Source organism: Podarcis liolepis (assembly GCF_965112155.1).
Source record: "Podarcis liolepis genome assembly, chromosome: 1".
Lineage (NCBI taxonomy): Eukaryota > Metazoa > Chordata > Lepidosauria > Squamata > Lacertidae > Podarcis > Podarcis liolepis.
In genome coordinates this window covers 114965355-114978215 of record NC_139554.1, presented here as the reverse complement: position 1 = coordinate 114978215, position 12861 = coordinate 114965355, and the positions used below count along the sequence as shown (strand labels likewise).

Sequence of the window (12861 nt, the reverse complement as noted above, 5' to 3'; positions counted from 1 at the left end):
GTACTCCTGTCGAAAATGAGAACAGTCACCGATATCTGCATTTAGCTACCAAATTTATTGACAAATTCATCCAAATCACTAAGGTATTAGCAATAAAAAAATGCATTAATTTTGAAGCGTTACAATTTAAACCAGCTAAACTTACTCAAAGGCCATTAAAACAGCAGGCTGTCTTGGTTATGCAAAAGTAATTGAATAAAGAATACAGACCATCTTCGATACTAATGTATTTGCTGTAACAGCAACTAGAGTAGTAAAAATGGGGATTTTGGTGTGCAAAATGTTGGAACCTTATACTGACAAGTCCCATATTTACCTGCTTTGGCAACCAGCGTTTAGAAAAACCTATATTGTAGGTTAAAACTCCTGACAATTTTAATTTTTTAAAAATATTGCCTTCAGATAACCAGTGCAATCTTTTCATTTGCTCTGCTTTTATTTCCAGGCCTTTTTGCAAATGTGCAACCTGCCAGTCCAGGTGGTTTGTAGGGCAAATGCTGAATATATGTCCCCATCTGGTAAGTGCAACACTCATTTACATCACACCTGTGGTTGGAAACTATGGCAACAGTATCTCATCACGCAGACCATGAATGCTTGTGAGCTCGCATCTTGTTCTGCTAGAAAGGAATGAAAATAATGTGTTTCTTCCTTTTTATTTGCTTGCATTATAACAGTAGGCATAGGGCCAAGGCAGACAGTTCCATGTGTTTAAGTACTGAATGATTCAAATCATAGTGAATGGGGTTGTGAGAGTCTGATTTTTAACTTCAAAAGGACCCCATGGAGAGCTAGATATTAGAAGGGGCCTCTCTGACAAACCAGTACAAGACGTTATGGCAGCTAGAATTTGATGAAGAACAGGCCAGCCTCTGAGGCTGCCTTGAGAATTGACATGCATGGACCCTTTTGTGGTGGTTTGGTGCAGTTTTATTACATTCACGGCTCCAAATTACTGCAAAGGACTTCACTCTTCCTACCAGCTTTTCTGACTTGTCTGAATATCCTTCATAGACAACCAGAGCTTTGACAACTGATTGGAAATTGACCCTGATTCCAGACGCAGACTGCATCTCTTGTAGAGGGCGATATAATGATAAAAATGTATTTATGGATGGAGGACACATGCGTGATATTGTTTATTATCAGAGAGGAGTTTCCCATATTGCTGGAGTTTTATTACAGAGCTAGCAGCATGGAAGTGCCCAGCCCGAGGCAAACATAGTTGCACACTTGTGCGCATCGATTGTAGTGAACCAGCTATGCCAACAGCAACGTCTGAGTTGGGTCTTTATCAGTTGAGTTGATTAGAAGTATTGTAAGAGTGGACTCGATGAAACAGTGTGCCCAACCCCCTAAATTTATCACCTGGGGGGTTTCCTTTCCTTAGGACCTGAAACCAAGAGGGGAGTCTCTGTTGCTAAACAGACTTAACTCAGTAATGTTCATTGCTTTCAGTGGCTCTACACTGAGTAAAAATTACTTGAATTATCACCTTTTGGCTGTGAAAGCCTCTTCTCTTTTATGGGATTCTGTTCCTGAGGGTTTCATGGTTGGCTCTGCTTTCGTTCTGTCCATCTGTTAAGAGCCTTCTGAGAGCACTGAAACGCTGACTCCTGCCGCAGAAACACCAAAAGACCATTCTTTATATAGTAGCTTTGTGGAAGTAAAGTCTGGATCGATAAAACCATTGAGAGATCTGTAAGCTCAAAAAGACCCTGCATTCTTTTTGCAGTGCATGCCATAGTGCAGATGCATCGATTCTTGTGACTGCTACTTTGAACCTGAGTAAAGCTCTATAGACAGCTAGACAGTATTAACTATTCAGGGGCTGTGTTTGCATGTCATGCAAAACCATATTTTCAAGTTGGTTTGTTTCAAACAAGCCATAGTTTAACGTTAGCTACAGTGTTTCTGCTGGGACTGAAAGACAAACTGTGGCTAAGCAAAACCAGAAACCAAAAGCTTACTAACTCCTCTGCCTGGGAGGAGCAGACAAGTCCAAAAATTGCCTGTGTTCATTCATGTTGCACCAAACGAGGAGTGGGGAACATGAATAGCACTGGACTCCATTTCCCATGAGCCCCAGCCAACAAGGCCAGTGGTTAGGGATGATGGGAGTTGTGGTCTAGCATTGTTTGGAGGGCACAACTACCCTTGGTTTAGTATGATGTGCAAGTGTGACAATCATGCCTTTAAAACATTAAATCTTCTTTCTCGGCAGCAATAAAAAAATAGAACAAGGAACAAAGTCCTTCACCAAATAGACTGATAACTGCAGGAGTGTCAGGATTACATACTATCTCAACCTCAGATATCTATGAAGTTCCTTTCGGTGCTCAGTTTTCTGCAGCTGAGCAGCACCAAAGGTTGTACATGAAACTAAAGCCAAGCCCTTGTTGGTACAGGAGGGCCATTTCTGTTTTACAGCTCTCATAGTCAGACCAGGGTTTGAATCCTCCCTCAGGCCTGAAGCTCAGCCCTCGGGCCAGTCACCATCTTTTCGCCAGCCTACCTCACACGGCTGTTGTGAGGCTGAAATGTGGAGGAGGAGAAGCATGTACACCACCTTGAGATCCTTGGAAGATAAAGGGGGCCTATAAATGCATTAAACAAAATTAAAAAGTATATAATACACAAACCTAATGGGTGTAGTTCACCTGATTAAGTGGTGATGCCTCGACAAAACTGACACACAACAATATTCAAGGCAGGAATATTCAATTTAACCTGCAAGTAACAGGAGTTAACATATGAGCAGAAGATTAGAGACAAAATGGGTGGAATATCAAGATACGTAGCAGATCAAGGTTGGCATTGAATGCCATGGAGAGATGGCAAACCTGTGTCAAACCTGTGTCCTAGCAGTCTTTGATCAATTGTTACTCTACTGAGTCTAATCGGTTTTGAAATGCCTTGAAGAATACACTGACAACTAGTTGACGGAGTCGAAGGGTGGCAGTCAGTTGTCACTGCAGGCTTACAGCACAAAAATGAGGCAGATATATTGGAAGATGGGCAGCTCTCGGGTTTAGTTGTGTGCTATATCTGAAGACTCTTTTAAGGTGCGCTGTAGCAACCCCCCCCCACACACATTTCTCTGCTGTGATTTTGGCACCTAACCAGAAGTAAGCATGGGAATCTTTTGCAGGGAGATGCCCATCTACTTCTTGGGTATGTGGCTGAGGGTGTTCAGTCCAGAGTTCCTTGATTCTGCTTGTCGGGTATGCAGAGGGTCAGGGTGGGCTGTGCAGATCACAGAACGATTGCGATGGAGAGCATCTCTCGGACACAAAGGGATTCAGATATCCAACAATGATCCACATGTTTTAATTGCTTCCAGGCGTTTGCATTTCGCGGGGCTTTGTATTTAGGATGGGATCAACAATCACTACATGGAACAAATGCCAGAAGTATAATTTCCATACTAGCTATGAAGGCGCAGAAGTTTTGGCACATTCCCCCCCCCCCCTTAACATGGCATTTGTTGAACTCTTGCTGATTTCATCTAGCAACCTCTCAGGTTTAATTAGATCAATGAGTTAAAAATGTGCTGCTTTTTCTTTTTTCACTCGCAGGGAAAGTGCCCTTTATTCACGTAGGAAATCAAGTTGTTTCTGAACTTGGCCCCATTGTCCAGTTTGTAAAAGCCAAGGTAAGGTGCATATACGAAACCTATTTTTCCTCAGCAAATTCTTGTTTTAGCAGTTGGGCTAATTAAGTTTGTGTTGATAAAATTATCCTAAGAACCAGAGCTCTAGAAGACGGGATAGCATCATTTATTTTGCATAGTAAGGCTTCTTCTAATGGCTCATAACAAAAATAATTTATTCACAAGCTTTAGGAAAGGTTCCAGTTTAGCAGAGAGAGGAGGGGAAAGGAGGGAGAGCTTTGCAGGCTCACATCTGCAGAAGGATATTTTTGTGGCTGTTCATTTAAACATTTTAACTCTTGAAGGCAAGATTTTACTCCTCTGTCATGTCCCTTATTCTTTTCTCGTCAGCTGAGTAAATCTGGTGCCCTTCAAATCCAGGACAGAATCTTTTCTTGGTGTGAAATACTGCCTGTGCGAGAGAGACAGAGACAGGGAGAGATTGTATGTGTGTGTGTGTGAGAATGAATACAAAATAGGTAACATGAAATGCTTTTGTTTTTGTCCTTTCTGTGAACCAGAGGGGCATGGATATATCATTCACGTGTGCGCCTGTATTTTTCTGAGCGCTTCCTTCTCAGAAAGAGGTGCCCACAGGTGGTACAGCTTCAGGCATGCTTTGTTGTTGTTTAGTCGTGGGCACGTTTAGTCGTGTCCGACTCTTCGTGACCCCATGGACCAGAGCACGCCAGGCACTCCTGCCTTCCACTGCCTCCCGCAGTTTGGTCAAACTCACGCTGGTATCTTCAAGAACACTGTCCAGCCATCTCGTCCTCTGTCGCCCCCTTCTCCTTGTGCCCTCCATCTTTCCCAACATCAGGGACTTTTCCAGGGAGTCTTCTCTTCTCATGAGGTGGCCAAAGTATTGGAGCCTCAGCTTCAGGATCTGTCCTTCCAGGGAGCACTCAGGGCTGATTTCCTTCAGAATGGATAGGTTTGATCTTCTTGCAGTCCATGGGACTCTCAAGAGTCTCCTCAGCCCTGCTTAGAGGAAGCTGATCACTTGGATTCATCCCAGTCTTTCTCCAGACCTGGTCATGGCACTGAAACCATCTTGGTTAACCCTGGTTAATAACATTAGTTAGGACAGGTATGCGGGGAGTGTCACCCTGTTTGTTCTCCATGAGCTCTTGGAGCCTGTCGATACTGGAGAGAGAGAGAGAGAGAGAGAGAGAGAGAGAAGGGGCTGGGGGTACCATGTTTCAGTGACTCTTCTTCTACTTCCATTTCCAGAAAGTCATTACGGGGGACTGCTGTTTGGCACCATGGGAGTTGACCTGTGGTGTCCTACAGAGTTCCACCTTGTCCCGAATGCTATATAACATCTGTATCCTGGCTTCTTACCTATGGTCCATTGATCCCTAGAGGGTCCATGGACGGGCATCAGGGGTCCGTGAGCCAGATGCAAGAAACAATAAAATAAAATGTTTGATTTCCTTCCTGTTACTTTGAAGTGCTTTTATTTCAACTAATCACAGAGTCATTTAAGCGTCTAGTAGACGTGCATATGTCTTTGATGTCTCCTGTCCTTTTTCTGGAGCCTTTTGGCTAATTCTGTCCCTGTGGCCAAATTTCATCATGGTTTATTCCAATAGTTACTTGTCTGTCTTTTTAGTTGAGATACTATAGGTTGACAATTCTATATATAAAAAAGCTTGAACGCTGCTGCTTTTATCAAAGGAATGTGTTGGAATGTTGTCTGAATGGGAAAATTCCTTGAACAACGCCTGTCTTCCTGTATGTGTCTGCACATATACCAGGCCTTCCACAGTCTCCACCTAAAAATATTAATTGGTTTAGGTGGGGTTTTAGCTCTTCCACATATTTATGAATTATTCTTCCAACTATAGCTGCATTCTGAAGCCCCCCACCCAAAAAATATTTTTTGCAAGGTAATAATAATAATAATAATTTATTATTTATACCCTGCCCATTTGGCTGGGCTTCCCCATTCATCAGACAGCCTGGTTCCCTTCCAGTGCTGCAGTTATTTGAAGATGGGAGCCTTTGAAGTTCCAGTAGCCCTTCTGATCCTGCGCTCTTGTCTAGAAGATTGCTGCATGTGGGTTCCCGCCATTTTGGCAGGCCTGGGAGTCGCACTTACTCCTTGGCTTCCACACACTAGTTCTTGCGGAACAGAGATTCACTTTGTTTGAATCTTAAAATTCCACGTAATCAATGTTCACGTTGATTCCTGCTTTCTTTCTTTAGCCCTGTGGATCAATGCCGGTGCGTTTTTATAAGGCATCTGCATCATCGTAATTTACTTAGGTTTATTTACAAGGAGGCTGTGGTATTTAGAAAGGCTACTTGGCTTGAAAGCAGAAGCAAAACAGGTGGATAGTTGGAAATCCTGCATACTAGTCTACCTGGCGCTTTTCAGCTTTAAAATATTGCATTTCAAACTATAGGAATCCAACATTGCACTAGCAGATGTGACAGGATTTCATTTTGCTTCCCTCTTGTCTTCAACCTCAACTCCCCAACTCCCTGGATCAGATTTTTGGGGTGCATGGGGTTTTCAAGGTGGGTGGAGAGAGGTGGGAAGACCCCTTTGAGTAACCAGAAGTCCATTGCACAAGCAGGGCACAATAATTGAGTATTGCCCAGTACTTTTTGTAAATATATAAGGTTTATTATAGAGCTGTATATATACAGTTGTACCTTGGATCCTGAACGCCTTGCAAGGTAAACGTTTTGGCCCCCGAACGCTGCAAACCCAGAAGTGAGTGTTCCGGTTTGCAAACGTTCTTTGGAACCCAAATGTCCGACGTGGCTTCTGATTGGCTGCAGGAGCTTCCTGCAGCCAATTGGAAGCCGTGCCTTGGTTTCCAAACGTTTCGGAAGTCGAACGAACTTCCGGAACAGATTCCGTTCGACTTCCACGGTACCACTGTATTAGGAACTTTGCAGTATTTGTTTCATTTTTCTGTGAAACTTCAATTGCCTTTATGATCTACAAAGCAGCATTTTAACGTGTAACGTTGCAATGCAGGGAGCTTTTGGAGTGAGCCAGAGCCCTCAACTTGAGTGGGCTTTGGAAGGGACCCAAACGGATCGTTTTCCCTGCCCTTCCTTTTCTCACCCCCCTCTTTTTTCTCTCTCTCTCCTTGCCTAAGGGCCATTCACTTAGTGATGGGTTGGATGAAGTCCAAAAAGCTGAGATGAAAGCCTACATGGAATTAGTCAATAATATGCTTTTGACAGCAGAGGTATGGCAAAACACTAGTAATTTGTCAGTCTTGTGAAATGAATGATATTGGGGATTGGAGGGTGGGGTGGGGGGAAATAGAATGCTGTTTTCTTTGTGATGCTGCAAGCGAGTTCCTACCTACTTTATTTTTTAATAAAACACAAGGGTGGGCTTACGGTTCCAGCTAGGTTCAAAAAGCAGCACGCCGCTAATTTACATATTGCAATCTCAATTCCGTTTTCTCTGTCAAATGGGATTTTGTGCCTGCTCCATGACAGAACTGGCAACCACCTTTCTGTGTTCTAAATATGATTATTAATGGCTTGCTTGGTAGGGAGGAAAGACAAAGCTGCAAGGAATAAGCTGTCTGTGTAACCTTACATGTTATGAAATTTTAGTATTCCTTGGTTTCCTAGCTGTATCTTCAGTGGTGTGATGATGCTACAGTCCAGGAGGTGAGTGATTCTGCAACATTTATCTTAATTAAATTTTAATGAGAAAACACTTTTGCTCACAATTGCAAGTCCCTACTCATAAATGAAACATAGAGGTTTATACCACTAATGATAGCATATTTTTTTCACTTTAATTTTGCTTGCATACACATTTTGGGGGGAGCTCTATGTCATTACTGGATACACTGGTTTCAAAGTGAAAATGTTTTTAATATAATTTTAAAAGCTTTTTTTTTTAGCTGCAAGTTATAAATAATTGCATAAAATGGTGTATGAAAGCAGTGCCATGGCAATAAAAGCCACAGCATCTTTTTTTCTTTGTAAAAGTGACATTTTTTTCCCCACTTTAAAGATTACCCATCCAAGATATGGATCTCCTTATCCTTGGCCCTTGAATCGTATTCTGGCCTATCAGAAACAATGGGAGATCCGACGTAAAATGAAAGCTATTGGCTGGGGCAGCAAGTCGCTTGATCAGGTCAGTCGGTTATGTGCCAAACCTGAATGGTTCCTATAGTAATGAAATATTAAAAAACAAGACTTCAAGGACGTGTTGGTTTCTTAGTACATGTGCACAAATGTGCGCACACATACACATACGTAATCCATAATCTTAGAACAGTTGCCACATGATTAAAGAAATTTTGTCAATAAATCGTATGAGTTTCAGGCTGCAACCCTAAACAGAATTCTTCCGAAATAATCCGCATTTGAGCACAGTGGGTCTTAACCTCTGAGAGACCTGCATTGGCTCCCAGTACATTTCCTAGCACAATTCAAAGTGTTTTAAAGAAGAAGAAGAAGAAGAAGAAGAAGAAGAAGAAGAAGAAGAAGAAGAGGAGTTTGGATTTGATATCCCGCCTTTCACTCCCTTTAAGGAGTCTCAAAGCGGCTAACATTCTCCTTTCCCTTCCTCCCCCACAACAAACACTCTGTGAGGTGAGTGGGGCTGAGAGACTTCAAAGAAGTATGACTGGCCCAAGGTCACCCAGCAGCTGCATGTGGAGGAGCGGAGACTCAAACCCGGTTCCCCAGATTACGAGACTACCGCTCTTAACCACTACACCACACTGGCCCTAAATGGCCTCGGCCCAGTAGACCTGAAGGAGCATCTCCACCCCCATTGTTCAGCCCAGACACTGAGGTCCATCTCTGAGGGCCTTCTGGCGGTTCCCTTGCTGCGAGAAGTGAGGTTACAGAGGGCCTTCTCGGGAGTGGCGTCTGCCCTGTGGAATGCCCTCCCACCAGATGTCAAGGAAATAAACAACTATCTGACTTTTAGAAGACATCTGAAGGCAGCCCTGTTTAGGGAAGTTTTTAATGTTTGATATTTTATTCTGTTTTTTATATTCTGTTGGGAGTTGCTCAGAGTGGCTGGGGAAACCCAGCCAGATGGGCGGGGTAAAAATAAATAAATAAATAATTTATTAAGCATGCGTAGGATTGCGCTGCTTAGTCAGCTGATTTACATCTGCATGCATATGAAATGGTTGGGTTGAATCCAGATGCGCTTCCTCTTCCAGATCCGTCCTAATTATTCTCAAGAAGGAAGCTTCTTCTGTGCTAGCAAAAAGGAAAAAAAAGAAAAGAAAGGCCACTCATTGGAAATAGAGGTCCCATCCACACCATATGTTGAAAGCACATTTGAAGCACATTTGTTGTTGTTTAGTCGTTTAGTCGTGTCCGATTCTTCGTGACCCCCTGGACCAGAGCACGCCAGGCACTCCTGTCTTCCACTGCCTCCTGCAGTTTGGTCAAACTCATGCTGGTAGCTTTGAGAACACTGTCCAACCATCTCGTCCTCTGTTGTCCCCTTCTCCTTGTGCCCTCCATCTTTCCCAACATCAGGGTCTTTTCCAGGGAGTCTTCTCTTCTCATGAGGTGGCCAAAGTATTGGAGCCTCAGCTTCAGGATCTGTCCTTCCAGGGAGCACTCAGGGCTGATTTCCTTAAGAATGGATGCGTTTGATCTTCTTGCAGTCCATGGGACTCTCAAGAGTCTCCTCCAGCACCATAATTCAAAAGCATCAATTCTTCGGCGATCAGCCTTCTTTATGGTCCAGCTCTCACTTCCATACATCACTACTGGGAAAACCATAGCTTTAACTATACGGACCTTTGTTAGCAAGGTGATGCTGTATAGGTTTGCCATCGCCTTTCTCCCAAGGAGCAGGCGTCTTTTAATTTCGTGACTGCTGGGAAGAAGCACATGGCTTCTCCCAAAGAATCCTGCAAAGGAAATGGGATTGTCCATGGGGATTCCCATGGTGATGTCCTCAGTATCCTCCCCACGGCGTGTTTCAGCTGAATTAGGAATTTTGCTTGTTTCCCCTATTTTAATAATTAAAAGCCATCTAAAGAGCTAGCATAAAAATGTGGTTGGGGAGAGACCTGCTCATGAAGTTCTTCAGTGTGTGCAACTGGGATCTTTTCTTTCTGGTGGCAGAAGTTGATCAACTGCCGCTCCGCTCTGGAGTGAAGAGGTTTGGAGAGGGGAGGGCATCAAAGGGGGAACTGGAAAGTCCCAATATGCACAGAGATGTGACCCTACGTATTCTGGTTAAAGACTAGCTACAGCTATAGAAACGTGCCAATTGTATTAGTCGTTCCTGTTCGTTCTATTGTTTCTTTGGTTTTTTATTTTATTTTACGAAAACAGTGTATTCTGAGAAATCCCCAAGAGCTGATTCATGCAGTGTTTGTACCAGAATAAAGAGCGATTCCCTTTCCCCAAACCACATTGGGCACAAAAACGAATCTCTGCATACCTGAAGCTGTTTTGCATTTCACTTCAGCTTCCACCTGCAACGCTCTTCTATTTGAAGTCCAAATTTCTCCGGTATCTACAATCTGTTCTAAACATGCAGCTAGTTTTGTATGGTCCTGTAGCCACCTGGCAAAAAAATAAAAAATGCATTCTGCTTTCTTTTTCTGTTTGCTATTTTAGGTGCTAGAAGATGTAGATCAGTGTTGCCAAGCCCTTTCTCAAAGGCTTGGAACGCAGCAGTATTTCTTCAATAAGAAGTAAGTTGCTTTCATGTTTATATTAAGGAGTTTTTAGTCGTTGACGGTTGTGGAGTGCTTATTGAGCCAAGGAAGGCAATCCCTCTCCCCTCCAAAAAAAACCTGCACCCCCTTTCCCAAGTGAATGGGTGTGTGGAGTCTGTTCTGCCACGTCCTTCCCATCTTTTCCCCCACCCCACCCTCTCTTATCTGAACCACATCCAAGGGCAAGGCAGGCGTTGTTTGCACTGATGGAACTAGGACTGTGCCTAGGCTGGGGAAAATACTTTCTTACCCTATAGCTCTGTGGCAGCCAATATGGCGACCCTTCAGATGTACAGCTCTGATCATCTCTGTTTGCTCTTCTGACTGGGGCTGAGGGGAGCTGGTAGTCCAACAACATCTAAAGCCCGCTTCCTCAACTTCGGCCCTCCAGATGTTTTGAGACTACAATTCCCATCACCCCTGACCATTGGTCCTGCTAGCTAGGGATCATGGGAGTTGTAGGCCAAAAACATCTGAAGGGCTGAGGTTGAGAAAGCCTGATCTAAAGGGTGCCATAGTTTATCAGCCCAACACTGGCAGTGTTTACTGCAGATAGCCCCTGCAAGCCACAAAAGGAAGCTCTGCTGTATAGCTCTGCGGTATGTACGGATAGTTTAATTTGAGCCCTGCTACTCCCTGGCTTTAGGGACGCGGGTGGTGCTGTGGGTTAAACCACATAACCTAGGACTTGCTGATCAGAGGGTCGGCGGTTCGAATCCCCGCGACGGGGTGAGCTCCAGTCGCTCGGTCCCTGCTTCTGCCAACCTAGCAGTTCGAAAGCACGTCAAAGTGGAAGTAGATAAATAGGTACTGCTCCGGCGGGAAGGTAAACGGTGTTTCCGTGCGCTGCTCTGGTTCGCCAGAAGCGGCTTAGTCATGTTGGCCACATGACCCGGAAGCTGTACGCTGGCTTCCTCGGCCAATAAAGCGAGATGAGTGCCGCAACCCCAGAGTCAGCCATGACTGGACCTAATTGTCAGAGGTCCCTTTACCTTTACCTTTACTCCCTGGCTGGGCTTAGGATTGCTCTGCCCATACACTGGTAGGTTTGAAGTTCAAATATTGCTTTCGAGAATGGTACAGCCGCCTTTTAAAATGCAAAAATGATTCCAGTACTAGGAAGCCCAAGTTACATTGATGATAAAATGTGACGTGTGTGGAGTAATCCCGGAGTGGATGTGCTGTTGCCACTGCTTCCGTTATTTCCTACGCTGTGGAATTGCTTTGACAACCAAATTTGAAGCAAAGAGTAGAAATGGGTTCATATTTTTATTTTGTGGATGCCAGAGGAACCAGGAGAGGTAGTAGACAACATAGGAAGAAGTCTTCTACCAAGTCAGATCACTGGTCCATAGAGCTCAGGACTGATGGCACTGATTGCTAGTTCTCCAGGGTTCAGGGCAGGAGAAATTTCCACCCCTACCTTGAAACACCAAGCGCTGGACGTGGGGATCTTTGAATGCAAAGTATATACACTACTACTGAGCAATCACCCTTCCCTGAGGGTTGTTGTTGTTGTTGTTGTTGTTGTTGTTGTTGTTGTTGTTGTTATGAATCCCCTCCCTGATGGTGTCTGGTAGAATTTTGTCCTTTAAAATGACAGTTCAGCACACTCTGTGGTCTATATGTGGAGCTTCTACTGATGCTTAGTATGAAATGCAATGGTTTATTTGTCTCTTTTCAGAATATTGTTTTCCCCTTTACTCCTAGGCCAACTGAATTAGATGCTTTGGTGTTTGGGCACCTGTTTACAATCCTTACTACCCAGCTGATCAGTGACGAACTATCAGAGAAAGTGAAAGGCTATAGCAACCTCATTGCATTTTGCAGAAGAATAGAGCAGCACTACTTTGAGGGGCGTGACAAAGACAGCTTGGCAACTGTTCCATCTCCGACGTTGAGGCGGTCATTGATGACCTGAATGTTCTTTGGTGGCAGAAATTTGGCAAACGGATCTTTGATTTGTGCATTGTTTAAAAGAGGCTAGTAACGACTTTGGAAAATTGGATGCACTGCACACTTTCTGTTTGAAAACTGCCAAAACTGTTGTAGCCCAAGAGTATGTCCTTGTGACTAATTCTACAAACACACATTACAATGAAATAATTAAGAGTGGGCTTTGTTGTAATATTAGCCTGCATGCTGTTTTAACATAACTCTAAAGTGTCCTTGAAAAACAACGTTGTATCAGAATTCAACAACAATAAAATTTATGACAACTCTGCAAAAACCTTTCTGTAATTTTTCCTTTTGCATTCTCTTGGGGTCTTCAGATTCTTACTGCAATATTCATTTTATTCTGTAGAGTTAAAAGTTGAATACATGATTCAGATTCGCCCAGAATAAAATATTTGGGCTTCTATATCTAACCAGTCATCATTAAGAAGGATAAAGAAGAAATTTCTTACAGGCCAGATTTAATAAACACCCTAGCCTCATCTCCTCTCCTCCATGGCTTGAAGTACCATGAAAGTTTCCGCTCTGCCTTAATTTTTGTATATTTCTGTAAATAAG

The 12861-nt window shown here is 43.5% G+C and overlaps 1 protein-coding gene across 1 annotated transcript in view; it reads left to right on the top strand.

Annotated features, from left to right (window-relative positions):
* MTX2 (metaxin 2) overlaps window positions 1-12577 on the top strand; it is a 39939-nt gene extending 27362 nt beyond the window's left edge. Inside the window, exons 4-10 of the mRNA XM_083497381.1 lie at window positions 446-518; window positions 3579-3655; window positions 6772-6864; window positions 7262-7300; window positions 7653-7778; window positions 10247-10323; window positions 12058-12577. Coding sequence (XP_083353507.1) covers window positions 446-518; window positions 3579-3655; window positions 6772-6864; window positions 7262-7300; window positions 7653-7778; window positions 10247-10323; window positions 12058-12268 — 696 coding nt within the window. The 3' untranslated portion in view covers window positions 12269-12577. The remainder of the gene's footprint in view (window positions 1-445; window positions 519-3578; window positions 3656-6771; window positions 6865-7261; window positions 7301-7652; window positions 7779-10246; window positions 10324-12057) is intronic.
* Window positions 12578-12861: the final 284 nt, after the last annotated feature.